Source organism: Elaeis guineensis, chromosome 5, assembly GCF_000442705.2.
Source record: "Elaeis guineensis isolate ETL-2024a chromosome 5, EG11, whole genome shotgun sequence".
Lineage (NCBI taxonomy): Eukaryota > Viridiplantae > Streptophyta > Magnoliopsida > Arecales > Arecaceae > Elaeis > Elaeis guineensis.
Window position 1 is genome coordinate 32,962,717 of NC_025997.2, and position 20,810 is coordinate 32,983,526.

General features: G+C 48.9%; 1 protein-coding gene across 5 annotated transcripts in view; it reads left to right on the plus strand.

The window, feature by feature from the left end:
* The first annotated feature begins 3,617 nt into the window (after window positions 1-3,617).
* The window catches only part of LOC105045220 (superoxide dismutase [Cu-Zn]), a 17,446-nt gene continuing 253 nt past the window's right edge, over window positions 3,618-20,810 (plus strand). Inside the window, exons 1-7 of one of the 5 annotated variants that reach the window (XM_073257865.1) lie at window positions 3,618-3,799; window positions 16,017-16,114; window positions 16,205-16,306; window positions 16,420-16,515; window positions 16,725-16,756; window positions 16,854-16,929; window positions 20,621-20,674. In XM_073257865.1, coding sequence (XP_073113966.1) covers window positions 16,030-16,114; window positions 16,205-16,306; window positions 16,420-16,515; window positions 16,725-16,756; window positions 16,854-16,929; window positions 20,621-20,674 — 445 coding nt within the window. In that variant the 5' untranslated portion in view covers window positions 3,618-3,799; window positions 16,017-16,029. Of the gene's footprint in view, window positions 3,868-4,103; window positions 4,129-16,016; window positions 16,115-16,204; window positions 16,307-16,419; window positions 16,516-16,724; window positions 16,757-16,853; window positions 16,930-20,620; window positions 20,675-20,810 lie in introns of those variants that run through there. The other 4 variants (XM_073257867.1, XM_073257864.1, XM_010923415.4 and 1 more) reach the window with 4 other exon arrangements.

Sequence of the window (20,810 nt, forward strand, 5' to 3'; positions counted from 1 at the left end):
TTTTCTTTTCTTCTTCCCGTGGGCTTGTTTTGACCGGAACAGGAATCTTTAATCCCCTCATTGGTTGGCCGACCGACGGCGCAGCCGGCGTGGGGCGGCCGTCGGCAGGAGGGGAGGTGATCCGGTGGCAAGAGGGGGACCAAACTGGTGGTCGGCGGTGACCACCGGCGACGGAAAAATGACAAAAAGGAAAAATTTCTTCCGCAACAAAATCCGGCGACTCCGGTCGCCGGTGAGCGTGCACATCGGCACGGAAAGGAAGGGGGAGAAGAGAGGAAGGAAAGGAAGCTTACCTTCGTTACCGGTGAAGCTTTTCCGACGAAAAATTGGACGGCACAGGGATGGTCTTCCGCGGAAATTTTCCGACGATTGCCGTTGATTGAGCTTAGGATTTTCGGTGAAAAAGAGAGAGGAGGGATCTCCTCCTTAAATAGGACCGGAGGGAACTCATCTCCGACTCCGATTGGGAGCCGGCGAGAGGAGGAAGAAGACTCCTTTCGGAATTTGTTACATGAGCTGGGATTTGTTATCGGGCCGGGCCATCACAGTTATGATCTAATATTTGAACTCTCCCTTGTTTTGTTTGGAAGATTTTGAGCTTGGCCTTCCATCCAAGTTGGGAATATGGGGTTTAGCAGCATCCGTGGGCTTTCTCATAATATCTGGGATCTTCGACCTTTTATCATTTTAGTTTTTTTTTTTTTTCACAAAAAATGAGGGTGGGGTGCCTGTCATTTTCTTCAACACTCTTTGCGGATCAAACAGTATTTAGAAAAATATTTCATAAAGTAATCTGTTTCCAGCCTCTACAGTCTGGTGACTGGTTGGACGGCACGCGATACCTACCCGTCACCCATGCGACCTCATGTACTCCATTAATCCCTAGCTGCTGTGGAAGATGCCCGTCTATCGGTACATATGTTTGGTTGAAAAAAATTAAATTTTACAATAAAAATATGATTTTCATTTTAGTTATTTGATTTTAGTTGGTTGATTGGAAAAAAAATTATTTTCATTTTGATTTAAAAAAAATGATAACATTTCAATTCTCTAAAATTTAATTTTTATTTTTTTAATATTTTAATTTCATTTTAATTTAAATTCTGATCACAAATCAAATATTTTAAAAAATATAATCATTATAATTTTTATTTTATTTTATTTTAATTTTGATTTAAATTATAAATCAAATATATGAATAATAGTACTTTTCTCACTTGCGTATGCTATGGAATAGCATTTTTGCACAAAAATGTGTTATCCTCGGAGCAACAGATTGACAATAATTCATGTATATAGCCGAAGTTGCCAATTGATTAACCTTTGCATAAAAATCAAAGGGAATCCCGTAGTATTTTGCTCATCAGAAAGATATAAAATGATGATGATTTTTAAATATATATTTACAAATGTCAAATTCTAATAGTGAAGATGAATTTTTACTTCACAACGACACCCACATTTGCAAATTGACTACTAACTGTTGGCTTCTTGTTGGAGAATATCCACCGACCGACCGACCGATGGCCGGAGGGACCGACCGATGGCCGGAGGGACCGACCGACCGACCGACAGCCGGAGGGACCGACCGACCGACCAACAGCCGGAGGGACCAACTGGAAGACGCCATCACTGACCAATTGACGGCCCATCACCGACTGGGGGTGTGTCGGGCGTATCCCTCCCGACCGACTGACGGCCCGACCGACCGACCGACGGCCGGACCGACCGATTAGCGGTCAGAGCGACCGACTGACGGATGCCATCACTGGCTAATTATCGGCTCACGACCGACTGAGGATATGCCGGGCGCACTTTTCCCGACCGACTGAACCCAGAGGTCCGATGGCCGACTCACGAAAGACTCGCCGACCAACGGAGGGGTCCGACACCACTCAGCTGGCCACCGACTTTGGGTCGGTCGGCTCCTCCAACCGTCGTACAGCCGCCAGACCTTGTCAGCTCTGACAGCAACATGCGGCACGGCTACCTAGGGGCATTGTCCCGCCGAGGGCATTGTCAACTCTGGTGATTTGATAGCCGCACGGCGACGTGACACTTTCACGACGATTCTGACAGTCTACAGTGAGTTGACAGTTCCTCACTTGTCTGCGCCATAAATGACGGCGCCATATCGTGCTCCACTATATAAAACGGGGAAGGCAACAGTGCAGGGCCCGCTCCGTCTCTCCCACTTCTCGACTCCCAAAAATACAGGCTCGCTCCTCTCTCTCTCTCTCCCTCTCGATCGAGCCCTCTGTCTACATTTCACTGTTGCCCAGTCACCTCTCTGACTTGACCGTCGGAGGGTTCCCGTCGGAGCCGCCTCCGATTATAGTAGACTTCTCATTTTTGCAGGTGCATGCTTTCCAATGATCAGATGACGAGACGATTGGCCGCAACACTTCTTATCTTAACTTGGTGAATAATGGCTGTCTTATTTTAAGCATCACCCTATTCCCCACCAAGGAGGCTAGACTCCATGTAGCGAAGGATTGCTGTAGTATGTACCCAAAAAAAAAAAAAATGGCATGGTACACGAAGGTAGGTTGGCCCATGTACCATCCGACCAATCACCATATGATTGGGATTGAAGCAACGGAGTAGCACGATGAAAATTTTTTTCTCAAAATGTTAAGAGATATGGTTACCGCTTTCTTTAGAGTTTATTGACAGTGTCGGAATGATTCAGATTTTGTCATCCGGGCCCGGATGTACGGCTTCCGATAGTGGAGTGGAGGAGGTCTCAACTTTTTGATCCGGCTATCTTCGATGCTGAACTCCATATCGTCTGGACAGCATCATCTGCATGAGATAAAAATTATAAGTTGGAAAGATCTTCATTGAAGATAATTTTATCATTATTATTATCTAGATTCAAAATAAGATAAAAAATATATAAATTTTTATTTATTTCTCTACAACATTTAAAATTTTTTTCACCATTTCATCGTAACGACTATTCAATATATTTATCAAAAAACCAACAATATCATGAATTGGATGATTTTTTTTACTGTAAAACATTCTGAAAGTTAAATTTAACGTCAAAATAATATTTTATTTTAAATTTTTAAAAATAAATTTATATTTTAATTTTTAAATTAATTTTATATTATAATAATATGATCATTCATCTGTACCAAAATAATTTTCATGCTGCCCAAATGACAGTTGGAGATGTATGTCTTTTTCAGTCTCTTTATTTGTTTTACAAAATTTGAATTTCTCTTATAAAGTGGAGTGGTGCTATGGTATACTGGTTGCACCCGAAAAATTCTGCGTACCATGCATCACAAAAGTATCCATTTCCACATATGACTGGTTGAAATATAAAACTCTAAAATATAAAATGACAGGCAAGATTTAGAAAGGTATATATCAAAATATAAAATAATTATTTTAATATATATGCATACAAAAAATAAAAATAAAATAGATAAAAAAATAAAAGGGCATCTATCAGGCAAAAGATAATTATTTTTTATGCTTGTACCAAACGAACCCTAGTTGTGCTGCATGGCGAAAATTAGTAAAGGCAAAGCCTCCGTCGATTCAGTTTTCTCACATGCATCCCTCGTGCTCAACACCAGCCCAGTGAAGGGTTGACAGGAAGCTTTGGAAATGAAATCCGGACCTTAAAAAAAAAAAAAAAAAAACAGGTTTTAAGTTTGGAAATGACGCTGTTCGTGCAGTGAGCAATTCTCTCACCTACGGTGACGATAACCCAATCATCTCATCCGTCCTCAATATATTTGAGTGGTTGGTCTCGAGTATCTCCGTCCCCTCCGCCGAACAGGTGAGAGACAAGTCAGCTCCGCTGTCCCTTCCATTCTTGTTCTCTTCTCCACCAAGGGGTCGCCTGAGGTAAACTCGTAGATCTTGGGTTTTAGGTCGGAGTAGTGGAGATTGTTTTAATCCCACGATAGGTTGTTGGGGAACAGGGACAAAGATTCTTTACCCTTCTCGTTTGATCGGATTTTGTTTTTGTAGAGTATAATTCTTTGGTTTGATGTGCTGCTCCTCTTATCTATCGCTTTGGCTCTCGTTTGGACTCTGATGCTTGATGGTCGCTTGATCGCCACCGATTTGATTTGTTCGGATTATAGCTGCCCAGTCCAATATGAAGTGGGTTCCACGTCTTTACATGGGATCTCGGATCTGACTCCTAGACTTTTTTTTTTTTTTTAGAAAAAGCAAAGATGCTGTTAATTTTGGTTTTATACCAGTTTCTTTTCTTCTTGTTAAATTTAGCGTCTTTGCAAATTTGTTTGTTTTGAATTTGTAAATTGATTAGCTGTTCAAATCCTATGGACCAAAAAAAAAAAATAGTGGTGTTGCTACCAACCCCCTCGTCGCCTGGTTGTCGGGGAACGAGCGCCTGCAAAAAAAGAAGTCCACACAGACCGGTAGTGACTCCGACGGGGACCCTCCGACGGTCAAGTCAGAGAGGTGACTGGGCAACAGTGAAATGAAGACAGAGAGCTCAATCGAGAGAGAGAAAGAGAGAGTTAGAGGGAGCAAGCCTGTTGCTTTTTCGGGGGGCCTCCGCACTGTTGCCTCCCCCGATATATATATAGTGGAGAGTGGTATGGCGCCGTCATTAATGGTGCGGACAATTGAGGAATTGTCAACTCACTGTAGACTGTCAAAATCGCCGTGAAAGTGTCACATCGCCGTGGGACTGTCAAATCACTAGGGTTGACAATGCCCTAGGCGGGATAATGCCCTTAGGTGGCAGTGCCGCATGTCGCTGTCAGGGCTGACAGTCTCTGGCAGCTGTACGGCGATCGGAGGAGTCGACCGACCCTAGGTCAGTGGCCATTTGTGTGGCATCGGGCGAAGATTCGGGCCTCTCTGATAATCAGCCGGGCATGTTGCGAGAGTCGGCCATCGGACTCCCCGGTTCTGTCGGTCGGGAGAGTGGGAAAGGTCTGCCCGACCGACATATCCTCAGTCGGTAAAGGGCCGTTAATCGGCCGGTGATGGCGTCCGGTCGGTCGGTCCGTCGGTCGATCGATCGGTCGAACGGTCGGTCGGGCGGGCGGTCGGTTGGGTATGTCCGACCATGAGCCGTCGTGAGCGGGAACGGTCGGTATCCCCCAACAGTTGCCCCCCTCCACTCTTGAGTCGGACGGTGCGCTGGCCGATGCCCCCGTTTGGGCAGCAACGCCAGGCGAAAAGGAGTGGATTCGTCGTATGCCACAATCCGACCGTACCGCGAGTCGATACGATGTCAGGTGTCTCATGAATGCCGAGCGATTCGCTGACATCAGACGTTACGTCGGTGTCAGACGTCTCGTCTTGTCGGCGTCAGATGTTACGTCGGACGGTCGAGTGCCGGACGATTTGGTGTCAGACGATCGGGTGCCGGACGATTTGCGTCAGGCGATCGGGTGCCCGGCGCCTTTTGGGAAACGCAAATCGCCGCCCAGCGTCGATTCTGGGAGCGTGGGGCGCTGTCAGGCGTCCCATCGGGAACGCGAATCGCCGCGGGCGATTTAATTCGGAACCGCGGCCTTTTCGCCACGTGTCAGAGGTGGTTGGGCCGGCGCCTTTCGCATTAAATGAAGGCGGTGCGGCCTTCCCGGGATGGCGTGCCGATCCACCGGGCCGAAGGGAGGGCCCAGATGCCGCCACGTGTCGCCCATCCGGGGGACCTCGGTCGGCGCGGGGTCATCTTGGCCATCGAACGGCCCTATATATATAGGGCCACCTGCGCTCGAAGCCCCACCCTGAACAATTTGCTGCAGAGACTCTGTCCGAGTGGTTCCTCCGTCGGTGCTGGCAGTTGCCTCCCCTTCTGGTCTCCTGGGGTTCGTGATCCTTCCCTTCTTTCTTCTTCTTCTTCTCCTTCTTCTTCTTCTCCTTCTTCTTTTTCTTCTTCTTGTTCTCCTTCTTCTTCTTTTTCTTCTTCTTCGGCCTCGCCTTTCCCTCGGTTCTGGTGCGATGGCCGGAAATCCATCTCGGGGGGCTCGGTCGGGAAATCCGACTGATGACCCTCGGTCGACTCCGGAAGTTGAGGTTTCCTCGCTTTCGGAGCCGAACGTTGATCGGCTTCGGGATCAGTATCGCATCCCGGAGCAGTTTCAACTTTCCGCCCCAGGGGTCGGCGGTCGGGTTAACAACCCTCCGCCGGGCCAATTGGCGCTGTACGTCGAAGATCTCCGCGCGGGTCTTCGGCTTCCGATTCCGGAGTTCGTCCGAAATCTGCTGGATTATTACGGACTTTGTCCGGCGCAACTGGCGCCGAACTCCGTCCGACTAATAATCAGCTTCGCTTTGTTGTGTCAGCTTCTGCCGACCAACCCTCGCATCTCGCTCTTCCGGGCATTTTTTGTGCTCCGACCCCATCCTAAGGCCCGAGGGTGGTGGCTCTTCAACCCCCGGAAGGGTCTTTCCTTCATCACTGGTCTTCCATCGTCCATCCACGGGTGGAAGAACCAGTTTTTCTTCGTCTCATTTTCTTCTCCCTGGGGCTTCCCTTCTCGCTGGGGCGTGCCCCGAACCGAAGCAAACGAGAACAGTCGGGTGGAGGCGGATGACCGGGAGGACTTTCACCGACTCAAGGACATATCGGTCCCGAAGCAGAGGGAGCTTGTTACCGAACAAGCTCTCTATGACGCTGGCCTGAGCTTGGTCCCCCGACTAGGTATCGCCCGATCCCTCGGTTCTCTTTTCATTCGGCCTTTATTTCGGTTCTTAGATTAATATTTCTGTCGGTATCGCAGGGACACCTCCGAGGATGCGGCCGATCGACGCCGAGATCCGGCAGTACGCAGCGAGGAAGAGGCCGGCATCGGGGGCAGGACCTTCGCGTCCGCCGAAGAAGCCTTCCACAGCGGCGCCGACCGTCGAGGCGTCGGCGACCGACCAGTCGGAGCCGGTGATAGCACTCGCGGCTCCGGCAGCGCAACCGGAGAAGAGGCCGGCGGAGGAAGCGGCGGAAGGGACATCGGCGGTTTCGCCGGCAGGTGTGGCGCCGGATGATGTTCGGGAACCCGAACAACAACCGACGACATCCGCAGCCGCAACGGGGGGTGCCGCGTCAAACTCGAGCATCCCCTCCCTGTCGGTTCCGCCGGTCGGGGTGACCGATCGGGGGAAAGCCCCGATGGACCCCGCGGACGACACAAGGTCGGGGAGTGACCAAGATGCTATCTTCGTTCTACCCGATCATGGTCGAGGTAAGTTCCGCTTCACCTCCTCCTTCCTTAATACTTTCATTACTTTGCTTTCCTGACGAAATGCTTACGTCGGCAGCTGATCTACACCATGTCCGAACTCGAAGCCGGGTACCGGAGGTTCGGGAACGTCCGGGTGGCTTGGAAAGACAGGGCGGCGGTGGCCGAAGCCGACCGGGCAATGCTGGTCGACCACCTGAAGCAGTCGACCGACCGGGAGGCGAAACTGGTGGACGAGGTCTCTCGTCTCGGGTCCGAGCTCAAGTCGGCCCGGAAAGAAGCCAAACGCAAGGGTCGGACTGTGCACCGTCTACGGTGCGAGCGTGACGGCGTCGCCGCCGAACTCGAGGGCGAGCGCGAGCAGCTCCGAGTCAGCCTGGAGAAGCTCGCCAAAGCTGAGGAGGATCTGTCAATCGCCTAGGCCGACGCCGACATATCGAAGGCAGAGGCAGAGTCAGCAAGGGACTCTCTCGGCCGGGCGGAAGAGGAAGCAAGGTCGGCGAAGGAGTCGGCAAGTCGGGCGGTGGACGACTTCCGCGCCACCGACTAGTACCGGGAGGAAATGTTGGAGTCTGGCTTCGCGTCGTACCGGGTGGGGTACGAGGACGGTCGGGACGCGGTCCAAGTTCTGTACCCGGAGCTGGACCTCAGCAGTATCGTCCCGCCAGGAGCCGAGGATCAAGTCACGGAAGAGATGGCCGACCCGTCGTCGGGAGGCATCGCCGTGGCGGGAGAGGCCGTCCAGAAACAAGCTGCCGAAGGAGAGACGGCTGCGACTCGTGACCCGGCGTCGACTGCCAGTCCCTTGCCGACCGACGATCCTGCTTCGGCCGTCGACCCAGTGCCGATCGCGGTGGACACGCCGGTCATCCCCGACCTTCCATCGGTCGAGGAGATTGACTCGGAAGGATGACCGCGGCCCCGTCGTCTTTTATCCTTTTTGTTTTTTCTTCTTAGAACACTTGTAACTGGGCTTCGGCCTGGCTTTGTAAGCTTCTTTCGACCTTGAATGAAATCAGTCTTGGACTTAAACTTTTTTCCTTCTGCCTGTCTTTCTTTCTTTCATGTATTGCAGAATGCATCTGAACACGTAAGTTGCCACTCGTATAGGTTGTTTAGGACGTTCGGCAACTCGCACCGCCACGAAGGTAGAACAAGTCCCGACTTTGGATCGGCCTTCGACGGTCGAGGTCGTAAGTTGGGCATCCTTCCCCCGGCCGTGAGTCAGGTGCGTTCGTTGAGTCGGAAGTCGACCGACCGTCGGATAAAGGTTCGGTAGTCGGGTCTCTTCCGACGCATTCAGTCGAATGTCGTCGGGCGCATTTAGTCGGGGGAGCACCGATAAGTCGGATCCCGATACCCTTGTGTCGGGTATCCATACTACGCCTCATGATATACGGTGGTAAACCGAATATCTCCCGGTCGGTCGTAGCTCGGTCGGTGAGTCATGGTCGCGACTGAGGTCGCATCGTGCGATAGACGGTGGCAAGCCGAATATCCTTCGACCGGCCGTAGCTAGGTCGGTAGGTCGCGAGGACGGTCGCGTAGGCATTCCGCCTTTCTTTGGTCGGGGCTCAGACGGTAGGTTAGCCGATTGTCTGGCCCGAAAGTACGACCGTAGGAGTGTCAACTCCCGTCAATATAGATATATCGGTCTTTGTAAGGGTTCGATGTTTCGTCGACGATGGTGCCGTCGGTCTCAGGCGGATACCAAGTCCGAGTCGGCACGTCGGTGCTCGACCTTGGTGAGCGTCGATCGTCAGTCGAAGAGTTAAAACTCCGAAATTTCAAACTGGATTTGTATTCCGAATGAACGAGTACAAAGTTCATTGGTGATACAACTTCAGGTTGTCGGCGTTCCATGTTCGGAGAATGGGTTTCCCTTCCAAAGTCTCTAGTCGGTAAGCCCTTGGCCCATAGGTGTCTGCTACCACGTAGGGCCCTTCCCAGTTCGGAGCCAGCTTCCCTTGGTCCAGGGGCTTCGAGACCTCCGCCCTTTTCAGGACCAAGTTACCAGGCCTGAAGAGCTTTGGTCTGACTTTGGCGTTGTAATACCGGGCCACCTTCTGTCGGTATGAAGCCATGCAAAGTTGAGCCTCGTTTCGCAGTTCGGGGAGGAGGTCTAAGTCGGCCCTCCGACAATCGGAGTTGTCCGGCTCTTGATACCGCTCGACCCGCGTAGACGGCAGTCCAATCTCAAGCGGGATCATCGCCTCCGTCCCATAGGCCAAACCGAAAGGCGACTCCCCTGTCGATACGCGGGGGGTCGTTCGGTAAGCCCACAGAACGGAGCCTAGCTCGTCGACCCAGAGGCCTTTGGCTTCATTTAATCGGGTTTTGAGCCCGTGTAGTATGGTCCGGTTGGTCACCTCGACTTCGTCGTTGGACTGTGGGTGCCCGACTAAAGTCAGTCGGTGCGTGATGTGAAACCTTGCGCAGAAATTCCTGAAGTCTTGGTTGTCGAATTGCCGCCCATTGTCGGTGATAATGGTATGCGGCAACCCGAACCTGAAGATGATGGATTTTTGGACAAAGTCCTCCATCTTTCGTTCGGTAATCTGCGCCAGGGGATCGGCCTCCACCCACTTGGTGAAGTAGTCGATGGCGACAACTATGAACTTTCTTTGATCCGATGCTGGAGGGAAAGGATCGAGAATGTCGACCCCCCACTGAGCGAAAGGCCATGGAGCGACAATGGGAGCGATTTGGCTGGCCGGTCGGTGTTGCACGTTAGCGTACTTCTGACAAGGTTCGCACCTCCGGACCAACTCAGCCGCGTCCTTCCTCATGGTGGGCCAATAGTAATCCTGTCGCAGGACTTTGTAGGCTAGAGACTTGCCCCCCAAGTGATTCCCGCAGATCTCTTCGTGCACTTCTCGGAGAGCATAGTCTGCGTCGGTCGGTCCCAAGCACCTAAGCAAGGGAAGGGAGAACGACCTTTTGTAGAGTCGGCCATCCATGATCACATATTGGGAGGCCGACCATCGGAGCCGCTTGGCCTCCATGGGATCTTCAGGACTGATTCCGTCAGTCAGGAACCGAACAATTGGATCCATCCAGCTTGGTTCAGCTGCCAGCTGCAGTATTTCTTCGACCCGGTCGACACTCGGCTGCTCGAGGTTCTCCACGAACATCCGACCCAAAGAGTCGAAAGCCGAAGTCGCCAGTCTGGAGAGTGCGTCGGCACGGGCGTTCTCCGACCTAGGGATGTGGGAAATTTTAAAATACCTGAGGCGCGCTACGAGGTCCTTCACTTTCTGGAGATATTTGGCCATGGTCGGATCTCGCGCCTCGAATTCACCTTTGACCTGCCCCACGATCAGCTGAGAATCGAAGAACGCCCGGAGGCTGTCGACACCCAGTTCCCTCGCCATCCTCAAGCCGGCGAGGAGCACTTCGTACTCGGCTTGGTTATTGGAGGCTTTGAAGTCGAATCGGAGGGCGTACTCGGTGACCACCCCATCCGAGTTGGTGAGCAGGAACCCAGCCCCGCTCCCATGAGCGTTTGAAGCTCCGTCGATGTGCAGTACCCAGGTGGAGACCGGGTCTAGCTCGGGGACCGCATCTCCTCCCGGGTCCGCAGCTCCCGACCCTTTGTCGGTGGTCGGGCACTCGGCGATGAAGTCGGCCAGGACCTGAGCCTTCAAGGCAGGCCGCGGTCGGTACTGTATGTCGAACTCGCTGAGCTTCATCGCCCACTTCGCCAGTCGTCCCGATGTGTCCGGTCGGCGCAAGATCGCCCTCAGGGGCTGGTTGGTGAGAACCACTATGGCATGAGCTTGGAAGTATGGGCGGAGTCGTTGCGCGGAGACGGTCAAGGCGAAAATCATCTTTTCCGTCTCCGAATATCGGGCTTCAGCGCCGCGGAGTACTTTGCTGGTATAGTAGATGGATTGATGGGTTCGGCTCTCATTTTCTCGGACGAGCACCGAACTGACCGCCTCAGAGGAGGCGGCCAAATAGAGATACAAGGTCTCCCCGACCTGCGGTTTCACGAGCAGCGGCGGGGAAGCCAAGTACTTCTTCAGATCTTCGAAGGCCCGTTGGCACTCATCCGACCAAGAAAAACCCTTCGCCTGCCGCAGAGTTTTGAAAAACGAGAGGCACCTTTCAGCTGATCGAAAAATAAACCGGCTGAGAGCGACGATTTTTCCGTTCACCTGCTGGACCTCCTTCTTGGTGTTCGGATGACGCATGTCGATGATCGCCTTTATTTTCTCAGAGTTGGCCTCGATCCCTCTCTGAGAAACGAGGAATCCGAGGAACTTCCCCGAGGTTACTCCGAAAGCGCACTTAGTCGGATTCAGCTTCATTCGATGTTGACGTAGAGTGCGGAAGGCCTCTTCGAGGTCCTGAACGTGATCTGGAATCTGCGCACTTTTCACCAGCATGTCGTCCACATATACCTCCATGTTGCGCCCGATCTGGTCTTTAAAGACCTTATTGACAAGTCGTTGGTAGGTGGCGCCGGCGTTCTTCAGCCCGAAGGGCATCACTCGATAACAGTAAAGGCCCTTGGGGGTCACGAAGGCAGTGTGCTCCTCGTCTTCAGGCGCCATTCGGATCTGGTTGTACCCGACAAAGGCGTCCATGAAGCTGAGCAGTCGAAATCCGGACGTCGCATCCACCAGCTGATCGACCTTTGGAAGTGGAAAACTATCTTTTGGACAGGCCCGATTCAGGTCGGTATAGTCGATGCAAATCTTCCACTTCCCGTTGGCTTTCTTAACCATGACAACATTGGTGAGCCAATCGGGATACGTGGCTTCTCTGATGAAGCCCGCCTCGAGCAGCTTGTCCACTTCCTCGTCGATGGCCCTCTGTCTTTCGGGAGCGAAGGACCTTTTCTTCTGCCTCACCGGCCTCATCGTCGGGTCGATGTTGAGTCGGTGGGTTATTGTCTCTGGGGGGATGCCCGACATATCTGCTGCCGACCAAGCAAATATGTCGGCGTTGGCTGTTAGCAGCCTTGTCAATCGTCGCCGTTCTGGGTCGGGTAATTGAGACCCGACCCATACCTTTCAGTCGGGGTCTCCCGCAATCGGGATTGACACGAGTTGCTCGGCCGGCGAGCCCCGTTCTTCTTCCTCCCGCTGGTCCAGTTTGTCGATCGTCAGGGAACCCCTCAACTCGTCGTTCTGAGCGGAGATCTGGAAGCATCGGCGAGCGAGCTGTTGGTCCCCGCGCATCTCCCCGACCCCGTTCCTTGTTGGAAACCGAACGAGGAGATGGTACGTCGAGACAATTGCCTTGAGGGCGTTAAGTCCGGGTCGTCCAAGTATGGCGTTGTAGGCCGAAGGCACTTGGACAACCGCGAAAGTCAAATGAACCGTGCTTTGCCGTGGTTCGGTGCCGGCCGTCAGAGGCAGGGTAATTTCTCCTTCCGTCGCGACGGCGTCCCCGGCAAAGCCTATCAAGGGCGTGGAGACCCTCTTGAGTCGGTCAGTTGATAGTTGCATCCGGGAGAAGGTCGAGTAAAACAAAACATTTGTCGAACTTCCATTATCTACAAAAATTCTTTTTACATCATAGTTTGCTATCGTGGTCAAAACAACAACAGCGTCGTCGTGGGGAGTTTGGATGCCCCGAGCGTCTTCTTCTGTAAAAGTAATCACGTCGTCCGGGCGCGGCTTCTTCGTGGGCTCCCCCTTAGCAGACGTCCCCGAGCCAAGTCGTTTGGAAATCATATTGATGACCCCGGCCGTCGGCTGATTGGTGGTCGCTTCCTCAGTCGGCTGGGGTCGTCGGTCGGCCACAGGTTGAGTCGGCGGGTTCCTCCGGAATTTACCGAGATACCCTTGGTGGATGAGAGCTTCGATCTCATCCTTAAGCTGGATGCATTGCTCGGTATTGTGACCGTGGCCCCGGTGGAATCGGCAGTACTTCCGTCGGTCGAGGCCTTTTGCCTTCAGAGGCGGAGGTCGTCGCAGGTATTTTTTCCCCTCGATCTCCATCAAAATCTGCACACGGGGGGCGGAGAGAGGAGTGTAGGAATCATACCTGGGGCGTGTCGGCCTTGGAGTCTGCCGCCGGGGCGACTTTTGGTTCCGTCGTGGTGTCGAGACCCGACCATCGGTCGGGGGCCTGCTGGGCTCAGCGGGGTCCCGACCCTTCGTTTTTCCTTCGGACCCTTGAACTCGGTTGAGCGTCGGTCGGAGGCTCCTTCGTCTGCGCGCATATACTTGTACGCGCGCTCCAGCAATTCGGCATATGTACGGGGGAGGGTCTTGTCCAGGGAGTAGGTGAATCGGGACGCCCTCAGCCCCCGTTTCATGGCTGAGATAGCCATGTCTTCGTTGAGGTCCCGGACCTCAAGCATGGCCGTATTGAATCGCGCCACGAAGTGTCGGAGCGTCTCGTTTTCTTCCTGTTTAAGGGATAAAAGGCTATCCGACGTTCGCGGCGGCTTCCGGCTGGTGCTGAAGTGAGCCACGAAAGAGTGCTCGAGCTGCCCGAAGGAGTGGATACTTCCCGATCGAAGACCGGAGTACCAGGCCCTGGCAGCCTTGCGGAGTGTGGCGGGGAAGCTGATGCAAAAGAGAGCGTCGGTTGCCTCCTGAATCGTCATGAGAGCTTTATAGCTCTCCAGGTGGTCGATTGGGTCGGTGGAGCCGTCGTAGGGCTCCACGTGCGGCATCTTGAACCGATCGGGGATCGGTTCGTCGAGAATGAGTCGGGAGAGAGGTTGGGCGGTCTGAAAGTCGACGTCGTTCGAAGACTTCTGCCCGTCTTTCTGCAACTGCGCAAGCCGACGGTCGATTTCCTCGAACCTGCGTTCGTAGTCGTCCGTCCGTCGGTGCTGGGAGACCCCAGGAGTGGAGTCTCCGGAAGATTCCGAGAGGGAGGCGGACGGCGTCCGCGGTCGCTTCTCCTTCCTCGCCCGTTCCAGCAGGGAAGGAGAGAGCTGCTGGGACTGACGGGCATCGCGCCATGGCCGCCCCTCCTCTCCGTGGGAGTGCTGTGGCAGGCGCTCGCGCGGAGACGACGGAGATCGGCGCGGGCGTCGGCGGCTGCTCCTGGAGGGCACCGGACGTGCCGCCGGTTGTTGCTGGAGGCTCTTGACCGCGTCCGTCAGCACGGTCATCTACCGTATGATTGCCACGATCTGCGCCTCCGTGGTCACCGCGGGGTGCGGAGAGCTGGGCTCCGCCGCGGAGGGTGACGGAGAGGCCTCTTCCCGGCGGGAAGAGCGCCTCGCCGACCCTGTGACCCTCGATCGTTGGGCTCTTGTCTTTGTCATTAGTATCTACTAGGCCTGGCCCCTTCCTGGCGCGCCAATCTATTGCTACCAACCCCCTCGTCGCCTGATCGCCGGGAACGAGCGCCTGCAAAAAAGGAAGTCCACACAGATCGGTGGTGACTCCGGCGGGGACCCTCCGACGGTCAAGTCAGAGAGGTGACTGGGCAACAGTGAAATGAAGACAGAGAGCTCAATCGAGAGAGAGAAAGAGAGAGTTAGAGGGAGCAAGCCTGTTGCTTTTTCGGGGGGCCTCCGCACTGTTGCCTCCCCCGATATATATATAGTGGAGCGTGGTATGGCGCCGTCATTAATGGCGCGAACAATTGAAGAATTGTCAACTCACTGTAGACTGTCAGAGTCGCTGTGAAAGTGTCACATCGCCGTGGGGCTGTCAAATCACTAGGGTTGACAATGCCCTAGGCGAGATAATGCCCTTAGGTGGCAGTGCCGCATGTCGCTGTCAGGGCTGACAGTCTCTGGCAGCTGTACGGCGATCGGAGGAGTCGACCGACCCTAGGTCAGTGGCCATTTGTGTGGCGTCGGGCGAAGATTCGGGCCTCTCTGATAATCAGCCGGGCATGTTGCGAGAGTCGGCCATCGGACTCCCCGGTTCTGTCGGTCGGGAGAGTGGGAAAGGTCTGCCCGACCGACATATCCTCAGTCGGTAAAGGGCCGTTAATCGGCCGGTGATGGCGGTCGGTCGGTCCGTCGGTCGGTCGGTCGGTCGAACGGTCGGTCGGTCGGGCGGTCGGTCGGGTATGTCCGACCATGAGCCGTCGTGAGCGGGAACGGTCGGTATCCCCCAACAAGTGGATTAGTTCAGTACCCTTTTGTTCGTGACACATATTATGTGATTTTTGGAATACATGAATGAATCCCATTTTTACTAATAAACAACCAAATATCGAGTTCATCTATGGCTGTTTTGCATCGCAAAGTAAGTTCTTTTTTCCAATAAACAACCAAATAAGTTCAGTCTAGACTTCTTGCGTGACACTTCGTACTGTGTTAAGTTTAGACTTAATGCGTGCTGCTCTGTGACCTCTGGACTTAATCGCGTGCTGCTGCAAACTGTATTTAGTCCAGAGATCTTGCTGACTTCTTATGCAAGGAAATTAATGCTAAAATGGTGTATTTTGTGTCTCCATCTTGAGCGTAAAGTGTGGTTGTTATCAATTTTGCTTGTATATCTGTTAGAATTTAAATTTTGCACTTAAGAGATAAGCGCACTAGTGTTGGGGTTCCCAACCTGACTTCACTGTTCAATCTGAAGTTGGAGTTGTGTGTTCAACACTGAGCTCAACTTTGTGGACAATGAATTAGCTTGCAACATTGCTTTGCTGCAAGATCAATGTGGTTTTTGGGAGATTGTGTGATCATATGCTTGTGTTCAAATTCTTGTATAATTATATGTGTGCATATTAATATCTGTTTCTGTATCTTTGGCTCCCAGAAATAGGAAGCATATTTATCTTTATTTTATTTTTTATTTTTTTACTCATTTGGTTCATCAGATTTTCTCCCTTATGCTCATCATTTTCACAATTTTGTCTTAAATGAAGATCCTTGCATTTTTGGTTTGTTGTGCATAGATCACATTGAAAAATGGTGAAAGGTGTTGCTGTACTTGGTTGCAGTGAGGGTGTCAAAGGCACTGTTTACTTCACCCAAGAAGGAGATGGTACATTTAGTACTAATAAGCTAGCATATGCTGGAATTGTCTCAAAAATCATGTAAAGACAGAAACAATATCATAATGCAATTTTGTTCACCATTTTAGGTCCAACTACGGTAGCTGGAAGCCTCTCTGGTCTCAAACCTGGGCTTCATGGCTTCCATGTTCATGCCCTTGGTGACACTACTAATGGCTGCATGTCCACTGGTACTCATCTTTACTTAGGGAAAGCTTCTAATAAAACTTGAATTAAGGAAATTGGTGGAAATAATCATTTTGTTGGTCATTGTATTGTTTTTATTTTATTTTACTTTATTCAGGACCGCATTTCAATCCTGCTGGAAAAGAACATGGGGCACCTGAAGATGATAATCGCCATGCTGGTGATCTTGGAAATGTGACTGTTGGTGATGATGGTACCATTTTTGTCTTTTGCTGTCTTTTTTGCTTAGTTCTGGTTGTCATCCGTCACAACATTATGATTTGACACTGTCCATAATCATTTCACTTAGATGAACAAGCTTTTTATCATCTGACTCATTGATTGGTCTTGCTAGCCTATCTTCTATCTATTGAATAATTTTATTCTTAACATATTTGTGATGGTTTATTTTTATTGTTTCAGGTACTGTTAGCTTCACCATTACTGACAACCAGGTGATTTAATTCTACAACTATTTTTTTCATTAAATGCTTTCAGAGATTTTTTTCATTAAATGCTTTCAGAGATTCTGAACTGTTTCCTTCATCATAGATTTCGCTCTCTGGACCAAATTCAATCATTGGAAGGGCTGTTGTAGTCCATGCTGACCCTGATGATCTTGGAAAGGGTATGTTTTTAGTTGTTTTTCATTTCTCACATTAATGCTATATTGCTATTTACCTGAAAAAACTTTTAAGTACAACTTTATTTTTTGGCTAATCATCGATGCCAACAGAAGTGTGCATGAGCTCAAAAATAGTGAAAATCTGCCTTGCTTTTGGCTCATCATTAACTGTTGGTTTTTTAGCTTCTTCTTATTTCATGAACATTTAGCACACATTTGTTCTTTTCCTTTTTTGATAAATGGGTTTAATCTATGCACTATCATAAGCCTGCATTAACCATGCATGTTGCATATACTCTTTGTTTCTTGAGAGGTTTTCAATTATTTAGTTTGGGATACTTGGGAATGACTGGAGGGAGACAGCTTCACAATTTGACTTACAATTTCATGGTTACACCAGGAGAGGTGCTTTGATGCCAAGCAAAGATGAAATTGTCATGCAATGGATGCTTTGGCAGACCAAAATCAGCAGAATGCTAAGTGTAAAATGACATGGCACATTTTGGCAACTCATTCTGTTGTGTCCTAATGTTACAACTAAAATATGCCTTGGCATTTGGCACTGCTTATCTGAGTGAATTAAGCTGTGCTGCAGACAGCTGCAAGTCTGGAAAGCATCCAAGAGGGGATGTTTCTGAGTATATCTGCAGCTAGAAGTACATAAAACAATAGGCATATCTCTTGCCATGCCATTTTCTGTTATAAGAATAATTCAACCAGATAATAGGTTCATGATTGTAGCGATTCATTCCGAATTCATTTTCCCATGCCTCTCCCCCAAGGACCGCTAAATTCATATTTATTTTTAAGACAACCGTTACATGTTTAATGTGATATCTTTGACGACTTTGAGAAGCAACCATTTTTTTCCCAGTGCCATGTGCAAACTTCTTTGGATTCCATGCTATAGAAAAATCTCCAAATGTTCCAATCAAATGTGGCCTTAAGGATGTTTCCTGTCCATCATCTGTGGTTATCAGTTTAAAAAATTTATTCATTCTTTGAAGTTGGCAGGCAATGTTTTGTCCCTTCATGTCACAATCACTATTAATAGCTTTCCTAGGTGAAGGTCAAGAAACATTAAGAGCAACTTGATCATAGAGTCCAATGTGTATCTGAACTCATTGCCCTTTCAAAATCCATAATTTATACCCAGGAAAAGCATGGAAGAAAAGGGAAGAAATGCCTTCATCTTTGGAATATATATCTGAGTGATAGATAATCTATAATTAACAAATAGACCAATTGTTACTATGCTTGAAACTTTATATCCCCAACTCCATCTACATACCCATTTTGATCATAATTTATTTCTCATGATGCTCACAATAGTCATCATGTTTTATTTGAAATGGAGTGTGACATTAGTATTCCTACTTTTCTATTTCACGTGTTAAACAAAATTCAAGTCTCCATATGTATTAACTTAAGTGCTGTGTCATACTTTTGAGATATAGATATATCTGACAGTCTTTGTTAGATATGTGAGGTGCGAGTACTCATCGGAAGCTAGGTTTGTGAATTCAAGAGGCAAGATGTTGGTGTGGGAGCTCTCCGAGCATGCCAAGAAACTTGTTTCCCAGCTGGCTTGCTAGAGAAATTGCAATACAAGTCTCATGGTAAGGGATAGATATGTGTGCCACTAGTGTTAGGGCCGCCGAATAGAGGTGATCAAAAAAAGGATATGAGAGTAGCGTGGATCCAGATGTCTTGACCTTGGAGGATATTCACTATTGTCACGGCGTCATTCAAAGAAGATAGATTTGGATAGAGATAGGATGTATCTTGGGTTATGGTGGAAGAGATCTTAGCTAACACTATTCTTAAGATCGAGTCCTGTTGATAAATAAAGTGCTATCCTCCTACTGCGCACATTTGTTAGGACGGTTGCTTTGTACCAACTGTTAGACCAATAAGCATATTTTAGCAGCCTTGACTTATTATTAACTTTCATTTGGCCTATTCTAACATGGCTTGTGTTGGTTGTCTCTCTTTAATCAGCCTATTGCACAGTCTTCTGCAGTTGGAAGTTTCTAAGATGGACTTGGTTGGTTCTTCTTATTTAATATTTGTTCACCTTAGTCTATTTGTTTTATCAACCGTCTGGGTGACCATATAGCTTTAGGTCTTTGCTCAAAGTTTTGGAGCTCTATCTGATCCTACTTCAGAGCCACCATGTGTATAGTGATCCTTGAGTCTTAAGATGTGGTGTATAGTGATCCTTGAGTATTAGATACGCTCCCCCACCCCTCCCCCCCGCAGTCCCCCTCTTTCATTTTTCTTTTCTTCTCTAGAGGAGTATCTAAAGAAGATCATATTTAAAGAGTTGCGACTCTGATGCCTTATAAGCAGATGTTTAGCCACCTCTTGTGGTTGCATTATATAGTGTACTCTAGGGCATATATCCTGATTGTTTATAGAAGCTTCTAAGACTATGATATTCATGGTGAGGGTATTTGTTTTTTTTTTTTTTTTAATGATTATTATGTAGAAAAATTAGATCGTCATATTTTATATATTTATGTATATGTGTGTGTGGTTTTGTATAGTTTTTTGCAAATAGAGACATGAAATAACATTTATTTCATGGACCTTTACATTGGGTGTATCCAGTGCTCCAGGACCTCGGACTGTTCTGTTTCCATCCTCTAATGCTCTGGTTCCTGTTTCAGTGTTGCTTGTGTGACCACATAATGCCGTTACATTTTTATCTTTATAAAAGGATATTCTTGTATTACTCTTTTTTTCTGGGATGTGGATCTGTTACTGGACCGAAAAATGCTATAGATCTGAAGTTTTGCAATCAAACTCAGGGAAAGCCTCTTCTAAGAATAAATTAAAATATTTTAAGATTGGATTAGGGTGAAGTTCATGATTGAGAAAGTTGTATTCTAGTTCGGAACATTGCAAGTTCAAAAAGAATGGCAGGGCGAAAATAACAGATTCTTTTTCAATCATAACTGTTGTAGAACTGATGTCAAATGTCGGGTCCAGTTCCCTCTACATATAATTTCTCTGAAACATATCCCGACTCAATTGATTGTTCATGACCCAAGAATTCAGACCTCTGTTCTTCCTTTTTAGATCCCTTTGCCTTGCAATTGTATCAACAAGGAATTGACACATAGCCTTAAGATTTAAGTAACCCAACTAGGATGATAAGTTAAAAATAGAACTGGTAGCGTTTATTGTAGTTGATCTGAACTACATTAATATGATAATCCGAGTTTGGTTCTTCTTTTAGAAACCATTCTGAGTTGTGATAAAACTAGCAAAACTTACACAACAAAATCTGCAAGGGCTGAAGTGTTGAAAAGAGTATGCAAATTTAGACAGTAATTTAACCACTATTATTCACCATTCTTAAACGTGTAATTTGGATTCTATTGACATTCAAATGCAAAATCTTTGCTCGAATTTCTGTTACATTGCAAGTGGATCTGCATCTTGGGTCTTGCATGTAAATCTGCAGGGTTCACCTACTTCATACTGCTACTTGAGATGATAGCCTTTTCCATTGCTTTACATATTCTTCTCAAATGGTTTATATTGTCCCATGGGACCTATATTATTTTGTATAAATGTTTAGTCTTGGGTATTTATGATGACTCTTAGTCGGTTTCTAGTTGTTTTCCTTTTATCGCTCCCAAACCGTAGCAAGAAATATCTTAAACAATCTCTTGATTTGTTTTAGGCGGACATGAGCTTAGCAAGAGCACTGGAAATGCTGGTGGAAGGGTTGCTTGTGGTAGGTCGCTTAGTCTCCTGTACTTTGTTCATTTACTTCTATCATGCTTTATTTATTCTTAATGAATGATAAGGATTTTTTTTTTTTTTTTTGTCTTTTCTTGAATATATTCTATTCTTCTGATTAATTAAAGGAC